Raw genomic sequence first — 22,370 nt, 5'->3', positions numbered from 1 at the left:
TTGGAATTACTTTTTGATTTATATTTAAAAGTTTTAGTTTCAAGGAACTTACTAGAGTTTACATCGAACATCTTTACCTGTATACCTTTTGCTGGAGTGGTGTTTGCATTGTTTGTCTGTGCCAATTGTGTTTGTCTTTGTACTATAGGGTGGCCCTGTTTCCTCCTCCTTGGGAAAATTATCGTTTTCCATTCACTTTCCCCTTCAATATTATTTCGTTATGGTGAGCATTCAGGTTGGTCTTGAGAGCGGGTTGGTGGTTTTGGCCTATGCATACATAACTTTTGGGTATGCCTTATCCTTTCACACCTTGTACATAGTACACTTTCTCCCTCATATACCACAACTTGTTTATGATTCCTAATTGTGATGGATGTTTCCACTGGAATCTCAAGAGGTACTTGAATGCAGATTCACGCATATCAACCCATTAAAGTGGCTCTATTTTGAGTAGCTTTCCCAGTTTCCTCCCAACCTTTTCTAGTATTTCTTTGTCGTAGAACTCTGTAGGTAGTTGTGGTAAACGTACCCATATAGCGGTAAAGGATAGAGTTGCCTCTTATGGGATAAATTTCGGTTCCCATTTCCTAATTGAAACGAAGTTCCCAGATAAAAACCATGGCTCTTGGTGCAATGCTTTAATCAAATCTCCTCTTTACAAAACTTGACTATAAAGAAATCTCATCTCAAGTCAATCAAGATCAACTGTTCGATGTGTTCCATGGATCAATTTGTTTGGAGCATAGGAGGTGATGTGACATTCTTCGACCAAAGATCTTGATAATAACAGAGAAGCGCCAGAGTTGGTATAAACGATTCATGTCATTTCGGATAGGATGATTGGGCCCATATTTTCTTTGCCCTTTCCGTCCCCCTTGGTTATGCAAGGTTTATTTTCATAGTACTGAGCTTGAGTTGTCTCTTTCTTATTTAGTAGCATTTCATTGTAGCAGTGTGTTGGGTTAGTGTCTCCATCCATCGGGTTATTGTCCGGTGGTTCAGGTGGGATATTCGGTGGTTTGGTTTTAGTATCCATGTTGGGTCTAGTGAGAGGTGAGAGTTTCTCTTTCTAAGTTTTTTACATTATGCGTAATGTCTAAGAGATAATTATGAATAAGCTTATAAATTGGCAGATTATTTTATACTTTGTAGCTTATAATATGTTTGAAAAACACCATAACTGTTCGTACATTAATTTGATATAATGTAACTAATCTCATTATTTTGGTGTAAACAACGATATCCCAGGGGGTGTGATGAGATTAGCTATCACACCTATATGTAAAAATAGCACGGGCTAGCCAGTTTTCGAACTGGTCATTCAAAAATAGCCAGCGTTTGCGAAGTCATTGAAAAGTAGTCACTATTTTGCTGCAACACGGAAAGTTCGAGCATAGTATATTGGAGATCGGTGCACATGTGTATGAACTTCCAGCATATTATGCTGGAAGTCCAACACGCGGAAAGTTCCAGTATAATATACTGGAGTATTTTTTTCGGATTTTGAACCGTATTTTCGTTCATATTTATCTTTATATGAAAAGTGGCTAAATTTCTATTACTTTTGAAACTATGGCTATTTTTAAATGAGCACTTTTAAATCTGGCTATCTTTGAATTTCCCACCTATATGGGATAACTAGTCTCACTATTTTAGTGTAAAATTTATTTCGATAGCTAACACCTATAACCAAATATGAAATAAATATTATCCCGGAATTATTATCCTTATTTTGATAATCAAACAACCCCTATGGGTTTACAAATAAATATTAAAAAACACGTTTGAAAATATTTGATGCAAAGCATAGAACTTCAAAAGATTTTAAAATTTTAAAGTTGTTTAGTAATTCAAGTTTATATTTTGATGTGATATTTTATTAGTCAAGTTTATTTCTCAATTATCAACACACTTTCTCAGTCAGTTTTATTTGCAATTCACATTTGGTCAATAGTATCTAAGAGGTTGTAGGTCCATTTTATTAGTTAATAATTCCGCAGCGTTAAATGAGCCCGGATCAACCCGACCCGAGACCCAAACGGGAAAGTTGCTTTAAAATTCATTCAGTATAAAGAACCCAATCCTCCAATTTTGGCATTTTGGAATTTTGGAATTTTGAAACTCAATCTCCCGCCAAAGCTTGTTACTCGAAATCGTCAGTTGATTTGAATTTTGATCAACACATCTCTTCCATTCCCAGTTTTCCGATGTCAGTTTCTTCAGCCAAGTTTTTATTCCTGAATTCAGTATTTTCAATGTTAGGGTTATCATTTCTACGTTTTTTCTGATTTTTACCTTTTTGGTTTCAGATGGAGGCCATTTATACCAAGCTCTACAGCAAGTACACTAAGCTCAAGGTATTTTGCGGATGTTTGTCGTCTTCAATTTTTCAAATTTTATTTTTACTTTTGTTTTTGAACGGTGCTGTCTTTTCCTGTTGTTTAAGAGTAAGATTTTTCATTTATTTTTTGGTAGAAAGAAAAAGACAGGGAGTTGGAAAACCTGAATATGGAACAAGAGCTGAAATTTGTGAATTACGTGGCTGGTATGTTGATACATGAATGCTTACCTTGATATGTATCCAATAATTCAAGAAATTATAGATAAAATCTATTACTTGGAGACCTCATAGCTGCCCCATCTTTAATTACATTGAGGCTGAAACTTGGTCGAAGGCTTGACATGCAGCTTTGTTTCTTCCAGCTGCCGAACAACTGATTGAATTCGTGAGAAGTGAAAATGACAGACTACGCGAACAAATCAACGAGTTGAGGAGTGAAATGGCATCAATGAGGTGTCCACTCTTGGGAAGGGCTTGCTTAATTGAATAAGAATATTGAAAAGAATATAAATGTGTACCTAACCTGTATGCAGGGTTGCCAAAGATAATGAGAAGATTCAATACCAAAAGCTTTTGATGGAAGACAACCGGAAGAGTAAGGATAAATTTGGGAATTTTTTAATTGGTTATGGAAGTTCGATTCATCCTAGAATTCCTATTATGTCTGTAGTCCAAAGTTAGTTCTTGAGGTGAGAATTACCAAGAACATATAAAGTGAAGAATGGCTATCGCTGATTCCCTCATCCATTGTGGGATACTCTAACAAAGTCATCATGCATTAGTCAAAGCTTCACTTATTTCTGTGTAAAGGCAGCTACGTATTGCGTTTCTGTAGAGATTTTTGCGTTTCTTATGCTGGTTTTGCTGTCTGTTTGAACTTTTGGAGATAATATTTGTATTCAGCTGCTCTGTTGAATAAATGTCCAATTTTGAAATCCATATAATTATATAGTTATTGCTAATGCTGCAGTTAAAGAACTTAGTGATGAAATTCAGAGACTTCAACAACTTGACCGAGAGGGATCTGGTTTCCATGCTAGCACTAATAAAGGAGAAAGCAGACAAATTATTACTGTTGGAGATTCTCTTCCAGATGCATTGGATGGCTCAACCATAGCAAACCAGAAACGTCCTAGGCAGTCTTTGCCTAGCATACAAGCCGCTGTTACAATGTCTCCCAGGGAAGAACTTCCAACTGGACCTGCACAACCTAGTACGAGTTCATATAGGTACACTGAGGTCAGTGCTACTCTCCAATTTCTATCACATATGCTAGTTTATGCAGTAGAGCTGAGTTGGGATTTTACTGTTCTGACCATCTGACAATATTTTTCAGCCTGCTTGCTGCAGAAGAAATGCTGACATTTCAGGTTTGTTCCAACTGTTAATTGTTGTTTTAAGTCTGTAGTATCTCCTCTTAAGTAACTACTATTTGTATGTGATATTTTAGGTGATGGTGCAGCTGACATCTCTCCAGCCAAGTGCATCTTCCAAGACGTTTTTCAGTGGCTACTCGGTATGAAATTTTCTATTGTGACGGAAAATGAAGAATTATGCATATCAGCGCTTCATGAGTCAAGTGGTAATTTCTGGAGGAACTCTGAAGTCCTGGATCTTGCTTCTTTTGTTCTGTTCCCTTTCCTCCTTTTCAATTCCATTTTCTACTGCCTGATTTGTAGATATGTTATAATCCTTGCTGAAATCTTTGGAATTTGCAGAGGCATTATTCAGTTTCAATAGTTTCCGAAAATTTGCCGTATTTGATTTTATTTGGCCTAAACTTGTAGTTTCTTTTCTAAATTATAAATCTGACCTAATAAATAACTAGTTGGCAGTATATCCATTTTATTTTATTTTTCTTTTCCTGCTTTGCTGTGTTTTTCTTCTTTCAATTAAATTGAAAACTAAATTTTAAAGTTTGTATAAATTAAAAACTTCGGAATAAGTCCTTAAGATGCGCTGTTAATATTAATTTGTCTTGTGAAGGGGAGTCAAGAGATAATGTGAACAACAGCCTCAATTAATAGAAGCTAGTCAACGACACAACATACCCAATATATTCCCATAAGTGGGGTCTGGAAATAGAAGCTAGTCAGCAAAACATGAAATGGTGCTACACTGCTACCTAATAATCAGAAACCTAGATGGTTTATAAGAAATTATTCGATTTTTACATCTTTAGTTTCATTTCTATCTGCAATAACTGAAAAGCTTTTTCTTGGCGTTTGGTTGACCTTTTTTTTGTTGTTGCAAAACTCTGTTTCAAAAATTTGAACCAAATGCCACCTAAATTTCATTTTTGTGATTTTTACTGACTGCTGCTATATAATGACCTAGCAGGTATTGTTTGAGTGGTGAACTTCTATACGTTTAATGCTGTAAAATTTGAGCTGAATGATTGTCACTTAGTCTCACTTTAGATTTGCTACCATAGTGCATTCAATTGTAATTACATCTTCAAGTTAATTATCTTTGGTCAAATACAATTCGACCATCAGATTATTTTACTTTAAATAATAAATATGGCTTTGAATATCAATCAGAATTTCCACTCAAGAGAACTTCGGTCAGTTTGGCCACTCAATGAACTTAGCTGATTTAAAGCGGGCTAGACTGAATGTTTTTAATCTTTAGAAATCACTAAATTAGAAAGGTAGCACTTAGTCTCTTTATAAGCTAGCTATTTAATGTTGAACTTCATTAGATGACTCAGAATTTTGAATTATCCAATTTTCCCTTTGTTCTTCTTTAATAATGATTTGGTGTGATATTCTCACACATGCAGAGTGCTAATAGGGATTAAGATAGAATAATGGGGTCTCTGGGTGTGAATTGCCTGCAAGTCTATTTGATCATCTAGCCAGACTACTATGTTTCAGGAGCTTCTTGAGGTTTTCATGTAATGTGCGTTAGTCTTTGCCTCTTTTAGTTCACGCATACTGACAAGGAAGAGCTGCCCTAATTTTGTATTTTGGATTACAAGACAGTATAATTGTCTCATTACTCTATGCGTTGAAGAAGTGTGATACAGTTGTTTTTCAGCTCTGTGGTGTTTTCCTGTTTCTTTTTTTTTAAAGTGAACTTAATCACTCCAAATTTCAGATATATTCTTCATTGATAACAGCTATGCGCTTTTGGAAGTCTATGCGCTTTTGGAACTTACAGTCTGAAAGTCATCCTTTTGGTTTGTGCAGGACTTTCTTTTAGTTTGACGTTGATAAAGAATGCATCTGAAGAACCAGAATTGGTGTACCGCATGCTATCACTGGGGACCTGTGAGAGAGTGGCCCCTGAGTGGATGAGGGATACTGTCGTGTTCGGTCCAACTATGTGTGCAGTTTTCTTCGAGAGGGTGATTCGTGCTATTAAGCACAGATACTGACCCCATTTCTCATATGTTTCTAACTTGGATCCTCATTCCTCATGTTGTATAATTTTTCTAGGTGATTCCAGTAGAACTATATGTTTTAAAGCAAATTCATGTTTTTATAAGTTGTTCCAGATTGAGACCGCCCTTTTATTTCAATTGGTTGATTAATAAAGCCCATTGTGCAGGAGAATTGTATCCTGAGGCCAAGTGGTTTCTACAACAGGATGTCCTCCCTCTGTCTCATCATCAACTTGAATATTATCCATTTGCAGCCATTTCACTCGCACACTACCACAAAGAGCTTTTCTAAATTCTTGAAATCAACTTGTACATTGGTCCTGGTACTAACTAGCATGTGTAAACAATCAAAACTTCTCACCTTTACGCACCTTTTCTGTTTCTTCAATCTTATTTGAATGGTGTTCAATTGTGGAGAAAGGTGATACATCTGTTTTCAACCATAGCTTGTAAAGCGTGCCTGCCACCTAATACAAGCTATAGAGGAAATCAAGATTACCTAATTAACATCATGATCACAATTCACAAGCTTTATGAGCAAAAAGAAGGTTCCCTATATCCCTGGTGATCTTCACAGGTTCATTAATGTTGAGAGATGATAATGATTAGTAAGACCCACTTCTGAATTACAAAATGATTGTCCCCTAACATCCCTCCTTCATATCAGAGCTCTGTGTCACTGCTCAAAGAATGCAGAGCTCTAAGGTATCCAGGAATCAGAAGCTTCAACTTAAGGGTTGCAGTAGTAGGCTGTGTTTTGTTTTCTTCTGAAGAACTGAAAGTTGAAATTCTGATAGATATCCAGCCAGCCATTTTAAGCACAACACATGCGGCATGATGCAAGAAAAGTTAGACAAGATGATTAGAGAAAGAGAAGAGACTAAAAATGAAAATACCAAATGATAGCCATGGAGAAGTCTTCCTCCGATCCAGGAGAGGATTTTGTGGAGTCCATTGAGCAGAAGATAGTGGCAAATAGGATACATTTGAATTATTACGTTTCTATGGATTCTGAGGAATATCGTGGTTTTATACTCGGGTGTTCCATGAAAATTTGCACCAATTTATTCTTTATCATGTAAATACCTTTCAGATAGTATGAACTTCGGCTTTCTTCATCATCGCCCCCAATCCCTCTCTTATGAGTTTCATATGTTTTTTTGGCCTGTATTTTAAAAAACAAAAGTAGCACCCAAATAACGATGCTGAGTTCAAGTTTCTTTCGGGAGTTGTAGTAATTTAAAGTTGGAACTAGGAAGACCCCCCTCCCCGCGGTCCTACCCACCACCACCCGACCCTTCTTTTAGATATAATATGTGGGCATTTTTATAGTTAGTTTAAGTGATGCTCAACAGCGTAGAATTGGCCTTGGATCCTATAGTCCATGAGAGTATTAGATTCAATTACATGTATATTTACTAGTACCAGTTACCTTAACTGATATTTATTTAACATACGGATTCACAGGCTGCAAATATTGCAGTAAACTTGAATGGGCAAATACAGATTGAGAGATCTAACTATATCAGCCTGTGTTCCCAAAGCCGCCCTAAACAAACTGCTTCATTAGTACAGCACATAAAAAACCCCAGACCCGGAATAGTAAAAGGCTCGTTTCCGGTAACAATAATAGCATTGATATATACTTGGTTGTACTGCACGCCAAAAAACAACGCTTAAACAGTGGATTAATTTGTTACCACAATAGCAAACAAATCTGGTATTCAAAGAGTCTATTGTACTAGATTGTGGAGTTGAATGATTCTGATTTAATTTCAACAAAAGAAAATGACCAAAAAAAAGATTGAATTGATCTGATAGCCAAAATGAGAACTAAAACATCCTCATACGCTACTACTAGAAACTCTCCAAAACTTCCCTCTACGAGTGATATAGATGCAGGTCTACAAAATGCATAAACATAAACTTGCGAGGAGACAGACTGATCCAGAAGTTGGCTTTCTAAGCTTATCACTGAATGTTTGAGGACTTGTTAAGGATAACACCTTCATATTTGACCTGGAACCACTTCATCGCATCCTCCTTTGTGACTCTGTGCTGAATCCCAACTCGAGACTTGCACCTGCGGCGACGGGCAACACGGTATCCAGGACGCTCCAATACAACATAGAAGTCCATGCCATAAATACCAGTTGAAGGATCATATCTGTAAAACAGATGACAAAACTTAAGGAGCGGAAAGACATTTTATGGATATGAAGTAGCAGATGCATAAGCTTCGACGTTAATATAGTAAGGCCACAGCAACCATAAGGAAGAAACAAGAGAGCAATATGAGAAGAATTGTTTCTCAAGAGTCTAGTTCCATTTTTATGCAGTTCAAACAAAAGAGTTAACGACAATATTCTTGTTTTACACTGTGAAAAGGAAGACCAGCTACAGACCACCTCATAAGCAATAGCAGCTAAATATGTAAATCGTGAAAGCAATAGAGAGATACTACAAGATTATCCTTACTTAATTCCAAGATCAATGTGCTCCTGAATACCAAACCCAAAGCAGCCGGTCTCACTGAAGTTCCTTCTCAACAACTCATATTCCTTAACTTTCAATCCACTCTCAAGTAGCTGCATAGCTTTCTCCCCTCTGACCGTTACATAGCAAGCTATCTTTTCATTACGCCTGATTCCGAAAGACCGCACAGTATACCTTGCTGTTAATGAGAAACAAGCAAGCAAGTGAGAGATTAAACAGTTTTCTTGATAAAGCAGGGGAAATCTGAGATAAATACAATATCAGTTAAAGAGTCAGTAAAAAAAGTAACAAAACAAATCACTGGAAATTCCATTCACCAGCTATATTACCCGTATCAATGTATGAACAATAGGAAGACACTAGTTAGTTATCCATAATACGTCACAATATCAAATTGTGAGTAACACTGGCTTCAACCAACATCTACCAAAAATTATTTGCATGCCTTGCAGCTAAAAGAAACATATCCAGTATAATTAAAAAAAAACAACCAAATAAGCTAGTAGTTGTTCAAGGTCTAGTCTAACTGCAGAAAAAAGGGCCTTGTCTACATGCATAAAGGGCGAACTAAACATAGATTACTCCCCATTACCTGACATCTGAACTGCCATTGGTCGATCATCCAACTAAGCCGCAATGAGAAAACTAATTGGGTTCGGCTATATGAAATTTTGCATCCATTTCTTTCTATTAAACATTTAAACTAAAAAATGAAAAATTAATGAAAAACTAAACAAACTCCAGGACAAGCGACATGTTCTTCGCGCAGAGCTAATATTCCCAGAACCGACAATGTACTTAATAAAAATGTGCCAATTAGATCATATTCAAGAACTTTACCCTTGGAGAAAACAGGGGATTGACCGCTAAGCTGCTCCAAGACCTTAAGCATCAAAATGGAAGCAGCCTCAATTTTAGTTTCAACATTAAAAAACGGAAAAAAAAAGAAATTACGGAAAAGGGGTCACACCTTAGCTGCTCTGGTGAGACGATCTCCGCTCTCACCGACGGAGATATTGAGAACGAGCTTCTGGACCTTAATTTCTCTCATGGGGTTGCTCAATTTCTTCTCTGAAGCCTGCAAAACCAAAAATGCTATTAATTTAAAAGGTACATATATACATATTTTTTGGGGACATATATACATATGATTAAACATTAATACTCATGAAACGGAAATGGCTGAGAGATAGATACCATGGCGCTTCCGCTGGAAGATGTTACAGCAGCAGTAGCTGGGAGAGTTGTTGGGTACTGAGATGGCGGAAAAAACCCTAATCGTATCTAACTTTATAAATGGTACGATATGGGCCGCAGCTTGCGTCGGGTCGTGGCCATTTTCAGAATATGTTGGTAAAAAATAATAAAAAAGAAAAAATGTACTAAATTACATTCCGAAAATGATGACACTTTATAACTAACTAGTACTAATACCCGCGCAACACAACTCATATCAAAATTGTGATGCATGTTATTTGAATCATGTGCATATAACCTTAAACTAAACCTCTCAGATAAAAATTATAACTAATTCTTATAAATAAAAAATTCACCAAACACAAAATTAAATAACTTCACATGTCCCCTAATTATTTTCTCTTTTCCATGAACCAAATAACCAGCCCTTAAAAAATAAAAATAATTACTCCCTCCGTTCCAATTTATGTGAACCTATTTCCTTTTTGGTCCGTTCCAAAAAGAATGAACCCTTTCTAAATTTGGTAACAATTTAGCTTAAACTTACAACTGTACCCTTAATGAGAGGCTTTTATAACCACACAAATACTCTGGGCCCTATTTGGACTTGTTTAGAACCACAAATTCCAAAATTCTTCATTTTTTTCTTAAACTCGATGCCCAGTCAAACGATTCACATAAATTGGAACGGAGGGAATAAAATTGATCCAAAGTCAGTATTTCCGTCTAAAACTAACGGTGCAAAAAAATACGGAAATTATCATTCCCATCTTCCCATCGATGACACGCTCATTCCCAAATCAGGAAATACTAACTTTGGACCAAACTTGTTCGCATTTTGATACTTTAAGGATGTAAATGACCTTTAGGTATACTTTAGGATGCTTTCTGCTAAAACTTGTCGAAAGTCTTTTGAAATTTCAAGGTGGTGTTGCTACCGGCAGCAATTGTTGTTCAGAAACTGGCAAAGAGAGCTGTTTGAAATTTCTGCTCATTTCTTGCTTGATAGCCGTCTGGTTAAGGCTATAGATTATTTTTGACCCATTTTTTCTGCTCCATTGAAACAGAGTTCATTGTATTTAAGGTATTTATTCTTTCCAGTTATGGGTTATTTTTGTGTGCTAATAGGTGATTTTGTGTTTGCAATTTTGTATTTTCATATGCATTGATCATTTTATGCATTTTATATGTTCTCATCAGAATTAATTATTCAGAATAACGAATTTCAAACAGCGATTTCATATTGCACTGTGTCATTTCAGCTTGAACAGAAAGGATGCTTATTATAGAGGAAGATGTTATTCTTTTGTACTTTATAAAAGCGTTTGATATCTGCGAAGTATTTGTCTGATAATTTTTAGGTCAAAAAATGCTCAACTGTTCTTCAAAAAATTCTTACTTTTACTCGAAAAATGCTTTCTTTTGTTCGAAAAATGCTTCAGATATCAGGTTTAAACTGTTGGATTAGATGTGGAGCATCAAAGATAAATTATCGACAAGGTTAATGAATGTTTGCGTGGCATCTCTTTGTAAAGCCAAACAATTGGAGAAAGCTGAAGCTGTTATAGTTGATGGCATAATAATTGGAGTACAACCAGATGTTGTCACTTACAACACATTGATTGCTGCATATTGCCGCTTTGTTGGCATAGATGCTGGTTATTCCGTCCTTAATAGGATGAAGGAGGCTGGAATTAACCCTAATGTTATTACATATAACTCTTTGATTGCTGGAGCTACAAGATATTGCCTGTTATCTCGATGTCTCGATCTGTTTGATGAAATGCTTGAGATGAGTATTCTTCCTGATATTTGGAGTTACAACACATTAATGCATTGCTTCTTTAAATTGGGAAAGCCAGATGAAGCGTACAGGGTTTTTCAAGATGTTCTTTTAAAAGATATTTCTGTTCATCCAGCAACATTCAATATTCTAATTAACGGTCTTTGTATGAACGGATATACGGAGAATGCCCTAATGTTATTTAGGAGCTTAAAGCGTCATGGATTTATCCCTCAGTTAGTAACTTACAACATTCTTATTCATGGGTTGTGCAAGTCAAGACGAGGAAAAGCTGCAAGAGAGTTCCTCACCGAATTGGTCGAATCGGGTCATATCCCGAATGCAATCACTTATACGACAATAATGAAATGTTGCTTCAGATGTAAACAATTTGAAGAAGGCCTTAAAATTTTTGCGGAGATGAGAAGGAAAGGATATACGTATGATGCCTTTGCTTACTGTACAGTCGCAAGTATGTTACTTAAAACTGGGAGGATAACTGAGGCCAGCGAGTACCTGGGCTATATTATTACCAGTGGCTTTAGCCTTGATACTGTGTCTTTTAATACCATTGTTAATCTATATTGTAAGGAAGGTCAGCTGGATAATGCTTATAAGTTGTTATACGAGGCAGAAAAAGAAGGTTTGGAATCTGACAAGTACACCCATGCTATCTTGATTGATGGCTTGTGCAGGACTGGCAATTTCAAAGAGGCCCTGCAACATTTGAACAGTATGAGTATGATCGGTTTTGATTCTAACTTGGTCGCATGGAATTCTTTTATCAACGGGTTGTGTAAAGCTGGTCACTTTGATCATGCTTTGCGGATGTTTGAGTCAATGGATGTGAAAGATTCTGTTACTTACTCTACCATAGTGCACGGTCTTTGCAAAGCTGGGAGGTTTCGTGCTGCATCTAAGTTACTACTATCGTGTATTAGAGGTGGCATGAGAATTCTTAAATCAGACAAACGATTTGTTGTTGACGGTCTTCGTAGTTCTGGACTTTCACAGGAAGCAAGGAAAGTCCAGTCTAAAATTCGATTGGCTAAGATACTGCATTATTAATAAGAAATGGTGATCAACTCTGTCACTGAAGTTTTAACCTTATTTGATTGGCTAAGGTTCTGCATTATAATGATTTGTGGAAACTGAAAAATCTTAGAAATTAAAGTGGCTTTAAAGTTTAAACATCTGCATCTGTGCTGGCAAGAGCCAAGAATTCATCTTCCAAATTGGAATTTCCCATATCTCCCGCCAAAGCTTGTGAATTTGTGATCCGAAATTGTCAGTATGGGAAGCTGAACTGAACAACACCTCTATTCTATTCCCTCAAATTTTTCTACGTCGGCTTCAGTACCACAGGTTTTGTTCCTAAATTCAACTTGAGATGTTCTATTTTCTCCATCCAATTTCACCAATAAACCCTTATACTAAGTTAGGGTTATCAAGACTATCTTTTTTCTTTTCAGTTTTACTGTTTTTTTCTAATTTTTGGGAATTTTGTTTCAGATAGAGACGCTCTATGTGAAGCTCTACAGAAAATATACGAAGATCAAGGTTTTTGGGTTTTTTCCTTAACCGTTTCTGTTTATTTTTATTGCTGCTGAGTGAAAAAAGTTAGTGTCTTTTCCTGTTTACTATTATTGATTTGCGTGACATTAAAATTTCAGTTGATGAATCTTTAGTTCATGGTCTAAAACATTACTTGTTCTATTTCTACAGATTGCATGGCCATCTTGATAGGTGGTCTATCCATGTTTACAGGGGTCTTTCTAATCTCATCCTATTGCATGAGTAGATGCTAGAGGTGTTTGATTCAATGGATACACCTAATAAAATACATTATGCAATTACTTGCTAACACAAAAGTGAACTAGGAACAAAGTGCAAGGCAATGTGATTTACTAAAATTTTTATGATTAGTTTGTAGATTTCCATGGTATGGTTTTTCAGGTATCTCTAGGTCTTCTTCTGACAGTGTGCTTCTTCCTTATAGTTTGTGCTTTTGAGATCTATTATTTTCCCATACTTTCGTTCATCTCTCCACAGTTTTGTAATTTTTTCCTAATTCCAGTCAGGTTTACTTTATGTACCTCAGCATCTATATATCGCGTTTATCACTTATTGACAGTATTATGATTGTAAAACAGATATTGGAAAGAAAAATCAGACGCCACTTGCAATAGGTGTTGTCTTTAGTTCTAATGGTCAAATGCCTTGAGAAGATTTTAAACTTTCTTCTTTTGATTGCAGGCCTTAGCGTAGGAGGTGCTGTACTTGCCGGCATTGGCATTGGATGGCTAATCTTCTTCTGCAACAAAAGAGAAAGCAGATTATAGCACAGGCTTCACCTGTCCAAACCGAAAAGAAAGACCTTCCAATTTTAAGTTCAAGCAATGGCCTGACTTCTTCTTCTCCTAATTCTTCAACCACTTTCACCAGAAGCATTCCCTCTTATCCCTCTTCCAAATCTGAGGCTGATTACCGGAGGGGAAGCTCCTACTTTGGGGCTCATGTCTTCAGCTTCGCTGAACTTGAAGAAGCCACGGATAATTTTGATCAATCTAAAGAACTTGGAGATGATGGTTTTGGCGTCGTGTACTATGGTATGTACTGCAAACTCCTGATTGCATATTATTATTTTGGTAAGAGAGCCTCCTAACAATTTTAATAATTGTTAATCAGGCAAGCTCCGTGATGGTCGTGTGGTTGCAGTCAAGCGCTTGTATGAGAACAATTTCAAGCGTGTTGAGCAGTTCATGAATGAAGTTGAGATTTTAACTAAACTCCCCCACCAGCACCTCGTGACATTATACGGGTGCACATCAAAACAAAGCCAAGATTTACTGCTTGTTTATGAGTACATATCAAACGGGACAGTGGCAGATCATCTGCATGGAAATCGGGCCAAATCTGGTTTACTCTCTTGGCCTGTCCGAATGAACATAGCCATTGAGACTGCTGATGCTCAGGCTTATCTCCACTCCTCAATTATAATACACCGTGATCTCAAAACCAACAACATTCTATTAGACAATGATTTCCATGTGAAAGTTGCTGATTTTGGGCTATCAAGATTGTTCCCAAATAATGTCACAAATGTCTCTACTGCTCCACAGGGTACACCAGGCTACGTTGATCCTGAATACTACCAATGTTACCAGCTGACCGAAAAGAGTGATGTCTATAGTTTTGGGGTGGTCTTGATAGAACTGATCTCATCATTACAAGCTGTGGATACCAACAGGCACCGCCATGATATTAATTTGGCTAATCTGGCTGTCAACAAGATCCAACTCATTCAGTACATGAATTAGTTGATCCAAGTCTTGGATTCACGACAAACAGCTCTGTGAGGAGGATGACTACATTAGTCGCTGAGTTAGCTTTCCGATGTCTGCAACAGGAAAGGGATATGAGACATTCAATGCAAGAAGTGCTGAAGACTCTGAGAGGCATCCAGAATGGGAAGTCAAATGCACACAAGGCTGAGGTACTCGACATTGTGGTAGATGATGTTGGGCTTCTAAAGGGCTCGGGCTCCCCTTCCTCACCATATTCCAGTGGATGAACTATCATTTTCAGGTTGGTCAATTTTATTGCCTAGATGAAGAAGCAATTACTATTTTGACACTAGTGATTAATGTCATGGTTCCGTTAGAATCTCCCGTCTTTGATGGACACTTAATTCCTTATTGCTTTGATGTAGTTATCTTGGTATACTGCGATATGGTCTCTGGGAGATTATCTACTGCTGTTCGCATAAGGATGTAAATATTGAATGGAGCTGCCAACATTCTGGTATATATGTGCAGTAACTTTTATGCTGCCACGGGGTGAAATTTATGAAACACGTGGCTGGTACATCTATACCTGATTGCTTACCTTGCTATGCATTCCAGTAATTCGCTTTTTTAAGTTATAGCTATTACATTTTACTAATTGAAAGATCATATCTTGAAGGTAATTTTGTCTTTTTTATTGGAAAGTAGTCCATCTGTTATTGAGCATGAAGTAAACCACTATCTTTAACCGTTGGAGTCCTGAACTCAACTGTTGCTTGTTACTATGAGATATCACATTGCAAGAACAAAATCTGATTTCCTGAGGACATAATCAACCTCATTAAGCTTGCAATGTCTCTTTTTCTCTTCCTTGTTCTCATGAATTCTGACCTATTTAGCTATATGTGGAATTTGAGCACCACCTCACTCCTTGGGGTTGCACTTCAAGAAATTCAGAGCACGTATCTTCTTTTTTTCTTGGCTAAAACGTTATTCCGCCGTAAATTCTACTGGGAGGCCATGTCAATTTCTTTGGTCCTGTCTTGTGCAGTCCTGGCCGAAGAAAACCAGAAGAGGAGTTCCTAAAGTTAAAGTTACTTGTGTAATTTTCTTAGAAATTCTTGGCATATCTAGGGTTCTTTTGAAGTATGCAAAAAATTTCTATATGAAAGCTATATTTGAAGAACTCATAATTGCCATATCTTTAATTATATTTGCAGACGACACGAACAAATCAATTATTTGAGGAGCGAAATGGCATCAATGGGGTGTGCACTCTTGACAAAGGCCTGTCCAATTGAATAAAGATAATGAAAAGAGATATACCTGTGTACTTCACCTGGCTACTCTCTGACTGTGTAACACATATTCTAGTTTATGTATTAAATGAGCTCTGATTTTACTTATCTGACCATCAGACAACATCCTTCAGCCTGGTTGCTGTAGAAGAAATGTTGACAATTCAGGTTTTTCCCAACTGTTAGTTATTATTTTGAGTCTGCGATGTCTCTTCTCTTATGTAACTATCATTTGGATGAGATATTTTAAGTGACGGTGCAACTGACATCTGTCTAGGCACGTGCATCTTCCAAGACCTTGTTCAATGGCTAGTTGGTATGAAATTTTCTACTGTTGTGGAACATGAAGATAATGCATATCAGCACTTCATGAGTCAAGTGGTAATTTCTGGATGAATTCTGTAGTCACGGATCTTGATTATTTTTATTTCTTTAGAAGCCCCTTTGTCTTCCTTACCACTTCCATTTTCTACCTAAGCTGCCGATATGTGATAACCCTGCTGAGATCTTTGATATTTGTAGAGGCACTTGGTCAAGTTTCAATAGTTATAGAAAATTTGCCTTATAGATGACTTGAGTTTTATTTGGCATAAACACGTAGTTTTAAAAAAAAATTAAATATCTGACCTGTAATAATTAACTACTCCGTAGTATATCCATTTACTTGTTTTCTCTTCTACTGCTTTGCTTTGATTTTCTTCTCTCAATTAAGCTGGAGGCTGAAATTTGGAGTTCGTATAAATTGAAAAGTTGGGAATAAGTCGTTATTATACACTTCTGGATACTGATCTTAATTAGTCTAGCTCCACAGGAGTTGAGAGATAATGTGAACAGCCACCTCAATGAATAGAAGTTAGTCATTTGAAACATAAAGAAGTGCTCCCTAAAATTCAGAAACCTAGATGGTATACAAGAAGTTAATCTGATTGTTGGATCCTTTGTTTCATTTATACATTTTCAAAAAGTTTAAAAACACTTTTTTCCCTTAGCATTAGGTTGATCAGATTGACCACAAAGAGAACTTGGTCAGTTTAGCCATCCAATGAACTTAGTTGATCTTAAGCAGTCTTAATGGAGCATTGTCAATTTACAGAAATCATTTACAATTCTCCCTATAAGCAGTTTTTCTGTTGTTTTGCTGAAGGGGTAGGGGAAACCCTCCCTTGGAGGTATGCCCTATTGCTTCATAATCTGAACAGCACCTATAGTTTTCTGAGATTTCCTTTTGACAGCCTAGTGACTGTACTAAGAGCTGTGGTCTGGAAATGACTCTTTGGTGATTAGTAAAATAATTTAGTTACAACAAAAAATCATTAAATTGGAAAGGAAACAATTAGCCCCCTATAAGCCAGCAATTAATGTCAATTTCATTTAGATGAATCAGAAATTCTTATTTTCCAATATTCCATTTGTTGATCTTTCATTTCCAATTTAAAGTACGGCATGAAGCAAGTTGATCTACAGTAATGATGTGGTATACGCTTTACACACGCAGAGTGCTTGTAGGGCTAAGACGGAATAATTGGGTCTCTGGGCCTGGATTACCTGCAAATTTATTTAATCATCTAGCCGGACTTACTATATGACGGGAACTTCTTGGGGTCTTTACATAAGTGCTTTATGGTCTTTGTTATTTTTAGCTCACACAAACTGGCAAGGAGGAGAAGCTATCATATGTTTTGTGTTTTGGATTACGGGACAATGTAAACTTGCCCCATTATATCGAGTTTGATGCATAGAGGAAGTCATTTATGGTCGGAATTGAGCTCTATGGTGTTCTCTTTTTTCATTTGTTCTTTGCTAAGTGAAGCGTCACTCACTCCAGATTTTGGATATAGTAATGTCTTCATTGGCAACAGTTGCCCTCTGTTGGAACATAAATTCTAAAGGTCATTCTTTTGGTTTGTGCAGGATTTTGTTTTAGTTTGACACCGATAAAGAATGCATCTAAAGAACCAGAATGGTGTACCATATTGTCACAGGGGACTTTTGAGAGAGTGGTGTTCAGCCCGATTATGTGTGCTAAAGCTTAGACACTGACGTTGAACCCCTTCCAGTATGTTTCCAGCTCAGAACTTAATTTGATTTCTTGTATATAATATGTTCTCTCCTAACTTGGATCTTGAAAACTCTAATCAATATAAAATCTGCTTTAGAAATTTGAAAGGGTGACCGCTGCCTACTGGAATTGTTTTCTACTTTAGATATCAGTATTCTCTTTTCTGCAAGTGAATTTAAAGTTAAAGGTTAATGAATGGTGTGGTGAATTGAAAAAGAATCAGATAGAAGAATGACATCAGCTATTGAGAAAAGGTATAGAAAAGGCAGGGTCCAGCGCAGAGGAAATGCCAAGTTTTTTTGGCAGAATGCGGAAACAAGAGTCTTGTTTCTATGGCTTTAGGCATGGAAGGCGATTGATTGCTCTGCGCATTATTTATTGTGAATATAACATGGAGTGATTGTGGTGGTCCATTACTTTCCCTTCATTACTCTTTTCTTCTTTCCCTTTACCTTAAATTTCCCTTTCCCTTACTTTCTCTTTTTTCTTTCTTTGCTTTTGCTATCTCTTTGCAAATCTTTCTATATTCCCGTACCCCCATCAAATTATTAAACGCAAGACATGTATCTTTATACATAAAATTATTTAGTCATAGTTAAGCGTTACGTATTTTTATGTTATTTTATAAACTGCTAAGGTCAAGTTAATTGATTTGATATAAACATCGAGTGCAGATAAATTTTACCTGTATTCCCTTCTAAATATTTTAAACTGAAAACATAAAAAATGGATACATTCAACATTCTCATGTGTGTATTACTTTAGCGCTAACAGTTTTATAAAATAGCAGCTTGTCAAATATTCTAGGTGATTATACAACAACAACAACAACAACTACCCAGTATAGTCCCACAAAGTGGGGTCTGGGGAGGGTAATACGTACACAGGCCTTACCCCTACCCGAAAGGGCAGAGAGGCTGTTTCCAATCGGCCCTCGGCTCAGGAAAGAAAAGGAAAAGGAAAAAGAAAAACAAAAGAGCATTAGTGACTCCAGCAGAAATCGCATAAATAATTATCTAAACATAAAACCATAAATTAAATGACATGCAATAATATCGACCAATAACTACCATAAAGGGGCACAATACAATACGCAAGTCATCTATGGAGAGCCCTACCAAACCCCACCTAGCCCCGGGAATGAAGTACGAAAAGTTCTAGAAGCCCCTATCCTACAACCCTGATACTAGACCTCCAGACTTTCCTATCAAGGGCCATGTCCTTGGAAATCCGCATTCTTGCCATGTCCTGCCTAATCACCTCTCCCCAATACTTCTTAGGCCTCCCTCTGCCTCGACCCGAGCCAACCACCGCCAGCCGCTCACAACTCCTTACCGGGGCATCAGGGCTTCTCCTCCGCACATGCCCGAACCACCTGAGCCTCGCTTCCCGCATCTTCTCATCCACAGGGGCCACCCCCACCTTCTCCCGAATAACTTCATTCTTAATCTTATCTAACCTGGTGTGCCCGCACATCCACCTGAGCATCCTCATCTCCGCAACCTTCACTCTCTAAACATGCGATTTCTTGACCGGCCAGCACTCCGCCCCATACAAGATGGCAGGTCTAACCACAGCTCTATAAAACTTCCCCTTGAGTTTCGGTGGCACTTTCTTGTCACACAAGACTCCTGATGCAAGCCTCCATTTCGACCACCCCGCCCCTATACGGTGAGTGACATCCTCGTCGATCTCTCCGTCCCCTTGAATCACCGACCCAAGATATTTGAAACTGTCCCTCTTGGAGATGACCTGAGATCCAAGCTTCACGTCCCTGCCTACTTCGCTCGACTCGGCGCTAAACTTGCACTCCAGGTATTCTGTCTTAGACCTGCTTAGTTTGAAACCCTTAGACTCGAGAGTCTGTCTCCAGACCTCCAACCTCTCGTTAACACCGACCCTCGTCTCGTCTATCAAGACTATGTCATCAGCAAATAGCATACACCATGGCACATCCCCTTGAATATGGCGTGTCAGTGCATCCATCACCAAGGAAAATAAGAAAGGGCTAAGCGCGGATCCTTGATGAAGCCCCATAACCACCGGGAAATGGTCTGAGTCGCCACCCACCGTCCTAACCCTAGTCTTAGCTCCATCGTACATGTCCTTGATCGCTCTGATGTAGGCTTCCGGCACGCTCTTCGCCTCCAGGCACCTCCATAGCACCTCCCTTGGTACCTTGTTATACGCCTTCTCCAAGTCAATAAACACCATGTGCAGGTCCTTCTTCTTATCCCTGAACTGTTCCACCAATCTCCTGACAAGGTGGATAGCTTCTGTAGTGGAGCGGCCCGGCATGAAACCGAACTGGTTCACGGATATGGACGTCATCCCCCTCACCCTCGCCTCAACCACCCGCTCCCAGACTTTCATGGTGTGACTAAGTAATTTGATACCCCTATAGTTGTTACAACACTGAATATCCCCTTTGTTCTTATACAAGGGCACCACTGTACTCCACCTCCACTCATCCGGCATCCTCTTAGTCCTGAAGATCACATTGAACAACTTAGACAACCACTCCACTCCTGTCCTACCCACGCATTTCCAGAACTCCACCGGGATTTCGTCTGGCCCGGTCGCTCGACCCCGACTCATCCTACGCAAAGCCCCCACGACATTATTACCAAATAAAGAAATGGTTATAATTCAATTATGTATCATTCTCTTCATCTCGTTCATTATAGCGAGTAGTTAATCTCTTGATTACATAGCTGGCGAGATGACTTAATTACTATATATGGCTAGTTAAGTTGCGCGCGCGGTTTAGTGTTTCTTTGCGTAGAAGATAAACATTTTTAACTTTTTGACGTATTTCGAAGTTTCAATCATATGGGGCACTACTTCTTTACCTGAAAAAAGTAGTAGTAGTACTATATTTCTTGGGTCTCTTTTCCTTTTGATTTTCGTCTTATTGTGAAAGACTTAACCACCTCTTCCTGTCTTCCATCCGATTTCCTTTTCAACTCCATACTAATAAACATTACGTTGGCAGCACAAAAACAAAAGGAAACAAAAGGTATTTTAGGTACTGCTTTAATTTTTCATTTGACTGATTGTTTTTGTTTACCGTAAAAATGGTAATAACAATTAAATTTGTTAATGGGACTCTAAAAATACGTGATCTATTTTTATGCTAGTTGTTTAAGCAGATGATGCTATATGTATGAAGTTTAGAGGCGAGATGCGAGCTAAAATAGAGTTATAATCAAACCGATGAGCTAGCCAATCGGGGCCTCGGACTGACCGATACAGAGTCTCGAGGTCAATCCCTGGGCTCGAGCTCGAACCATTAAGGGCAATCGGGGAAGGGCTAACAATTGTAAAATAATCAACGAAGGCTCTTTATGGCCAATGATAAACAATAAATGAAGAACAAATATGAAAATAATAAATAAGAGCAACAATATCGAGAGACTATGTTAGAGAGAGAAAGAGAGAGTTCTTGTATATTTCGTATGAAGTAGTTGGAGCAACAGTCGCCCCTTACAAAATGACAAAGATCCCCTTTATATAGAAGGGGAATCCCTACACGGTATAAAATACATTAATTGTAAAGATATGGAGATGGGACGGCTAGACATGACACCCTGATTCGGGTTCAGAGTAGGCCGGCTAGGCTTTGCCAGACTTAGCCGTGTGTCTTGGGAACTCCCCGTTTTTACCTTTGCCACGGTCAATATTGCCTCTAGGCCGGGTGTCGACGAGCCTCGAGGGAGGGAACTCGGTCATAGCTTTGCGGCCTCGAGGCTCCGAGATGGTCTTCTGGAATGCCTTAATAACGGGAAATTGGACAATCCGATTTCACCCTATACAGATTTAACTTTAACTTTAACTTGATGAAGCGTAATTACACGCAAAAAATGAGAAAGAAAATGTCAAATTATCTGAAAAAAGTGTACAGATGGGATTATATTGACGTGTTCCATTAACTCTTTCTCTCTCTCATTCTTCTGTTTGACCTAATCGGACAATCTTGATAATTGATCCTCTCCAATTTAATAATGTTTTTTCATAGATACGTTAGCCCTTTGTCATTCCCTCGGCTAGCAATTAGTGCAAAATAAAAAACAAGAAAGGAAGAAAAGACTTTATCGTACAACATTTTCTCTTTGGCTGGATATTCCAACTTGCCGCACCTATCTCATGCTTTTGGTCCGAATATTGGCAAGAATAACAACCTTCAATGCATATTCCTACCGAGATTTTAGCCCCTTTTTTTCCTTAAAAAATGCTTTTTCCTAAGAAGTATCGACATTTCTCTTTCTTTCTCGTTTTAGCCAGCTGCAAACATGTCTATGATGTGTATAAAACGTGAGGAATATATAATATTTGGGAACTGACTATATTCTCGTCATAGTGGTTGGTATACATTATTAAAATGTTTTAGGTTGTCTTGAACTATTTCTTTTTTCCTTTAAATATTCGGTGTTTGAAATTCACTAGCCCGACTGATTTGGATTCGCATCGCATAGATTTGTTGAGGAAATAAACATTTCACGTAAAGAAATTTTCCACCTC

General features: G+C 37.8%; 4 protein-coding genes across 5 annotated transcripts; 3 read left to right on the top strand and 1 right to left on the bottom strand.

The window, feature by feature from the left end:
• The first annotated feature begins 2,091 nt into the window (after positions 1-2,091).
• Positions 2,092-6,758, top strand: LOC109239961. Of its 2 annotated transcripts, XR_002069986.1 has the most exons (10): positions 2,092-2,209; positions 2,310-2,357; positions 2,476-2,545; positions 2,704-2,794; positions 2,875-2,936; positions 3,312-3,580; positions 3,678-3,711; positions 3,792-3,923; positions 5,536-5,784; positions 5,897-6,758. XR_002069986.1 is itself a non-coding variant. In XM_019406576.1 (9 exons), exons 2-9 carry the CDS (start codon positions 2,310-2,312, stop codon positions 5,721-5,723), a joined length of 894 nt encoding a protein of 297 aa, XP_019262121.1. In that variant the 5' UTR covers positions 2,092-2,209; the 3' UTR covers positions 5,724-5,931. The 2 variants fall into 2 exon arrangements, 1 of the variants encoding a protein (XP_019262121.1); XM_019406576.1 differs by having other exon boundaries at positions 5,536-5,931.
• A 636-nt stretch (positions 6,759-7,394) lies between these two features.
• Positions 7,395-9,533, bottom strand: LOC109239960 (60S ribosomal protein L11-1-like). The gene is made up of 5 exons (XM_019406575.1): positions 9,423-9,533; positions 9,196-9,303; positions 9,066-9,108; positions 8,208-8,403; positions 7,395-7,896 (listed from the first exon to the last, which is right to left on the bottom strand). The coding sequence occupies exons 1-5, from the start codon at positions 9,423-9,425 to the stop codon at positions 7,701-7,703; spliced, it is 546 nt and encodes a 181-aa protein (XP_019262120.1). The 5' UTR covers positions 9,426-9,533; the 3' UTR covers positions 7,395-7,700.
• Positions 9,534-10,212: 679 nt separating this feature from the next.
• On the top strand, positions 10,213-12,765 carry LOC109239958 (putative pentatricopeptide repeat-containing protein At4g17915). Its single transcript, XM_019406573.1, has 3 exons — positions 10,213-10,506; positions 10,865-12,570; positions 12,718-12,765. The coding sequence occupies exon 2, from the start codon at positions 10,891-10,893 to the stop codon at positions 12,271-12,273; it is 1,383 nt and encodes a 460-aa protein (XP_019262118.1). The 5' UTR covers positions 10,213-10,506; positions 10,865-10,890; the 3' UTR covers positions 12,274-12,570; positions 12,718-12,765.
• An 18-nt stretch (positions 12,766-12,783) lies between these two features.
• On the top strand, positions 12,784-16,086 carry LOC109239959 (LEAF RUST 10 DISEASE-RESISTANCE LOCUS RECEPTOR-LIKE PROTEIN KINASE-like 1.4). The gene is given in 6 exon segments (XM_019406574.1): positions 12,784-13,518; positions 13,521-13,814; positions 13,894-14,502; positions 14,505-14,793; positions 14,918-15,069; positions 15,713-16,086. Coding segments are annotated over 4 exon segments (1,284 nt in total). The 5' UTR covers positions 12,784-13,412; the 3' UTR covers positions 14,780-14,793; positions 14,918-15,069; positions 15,713-16,086.
• Positions 16,087-22,370: the final 6,284 nt, after the last annotated feature.

This window comes from Nicotiana attenuata, unplaced genomic scaffold (assembly GCF_001879085.1).
Source record: "Nicotiana attenuata strain UT unplaced genomic scaffold, NIATTr2, whole genome shotgun sequence".
NCBI lineage: Eukaryota > Viridiplantae > Streptophyta > Magnoliopsida > Solanales > Solanaceae > Nicotiana > Nicotiana attenuata.
The sequence above is the reverse complement of the archived record's forward strand: the minus strand, read 5'-3'. Positions and strand labels throughout refer to the sequence as shown.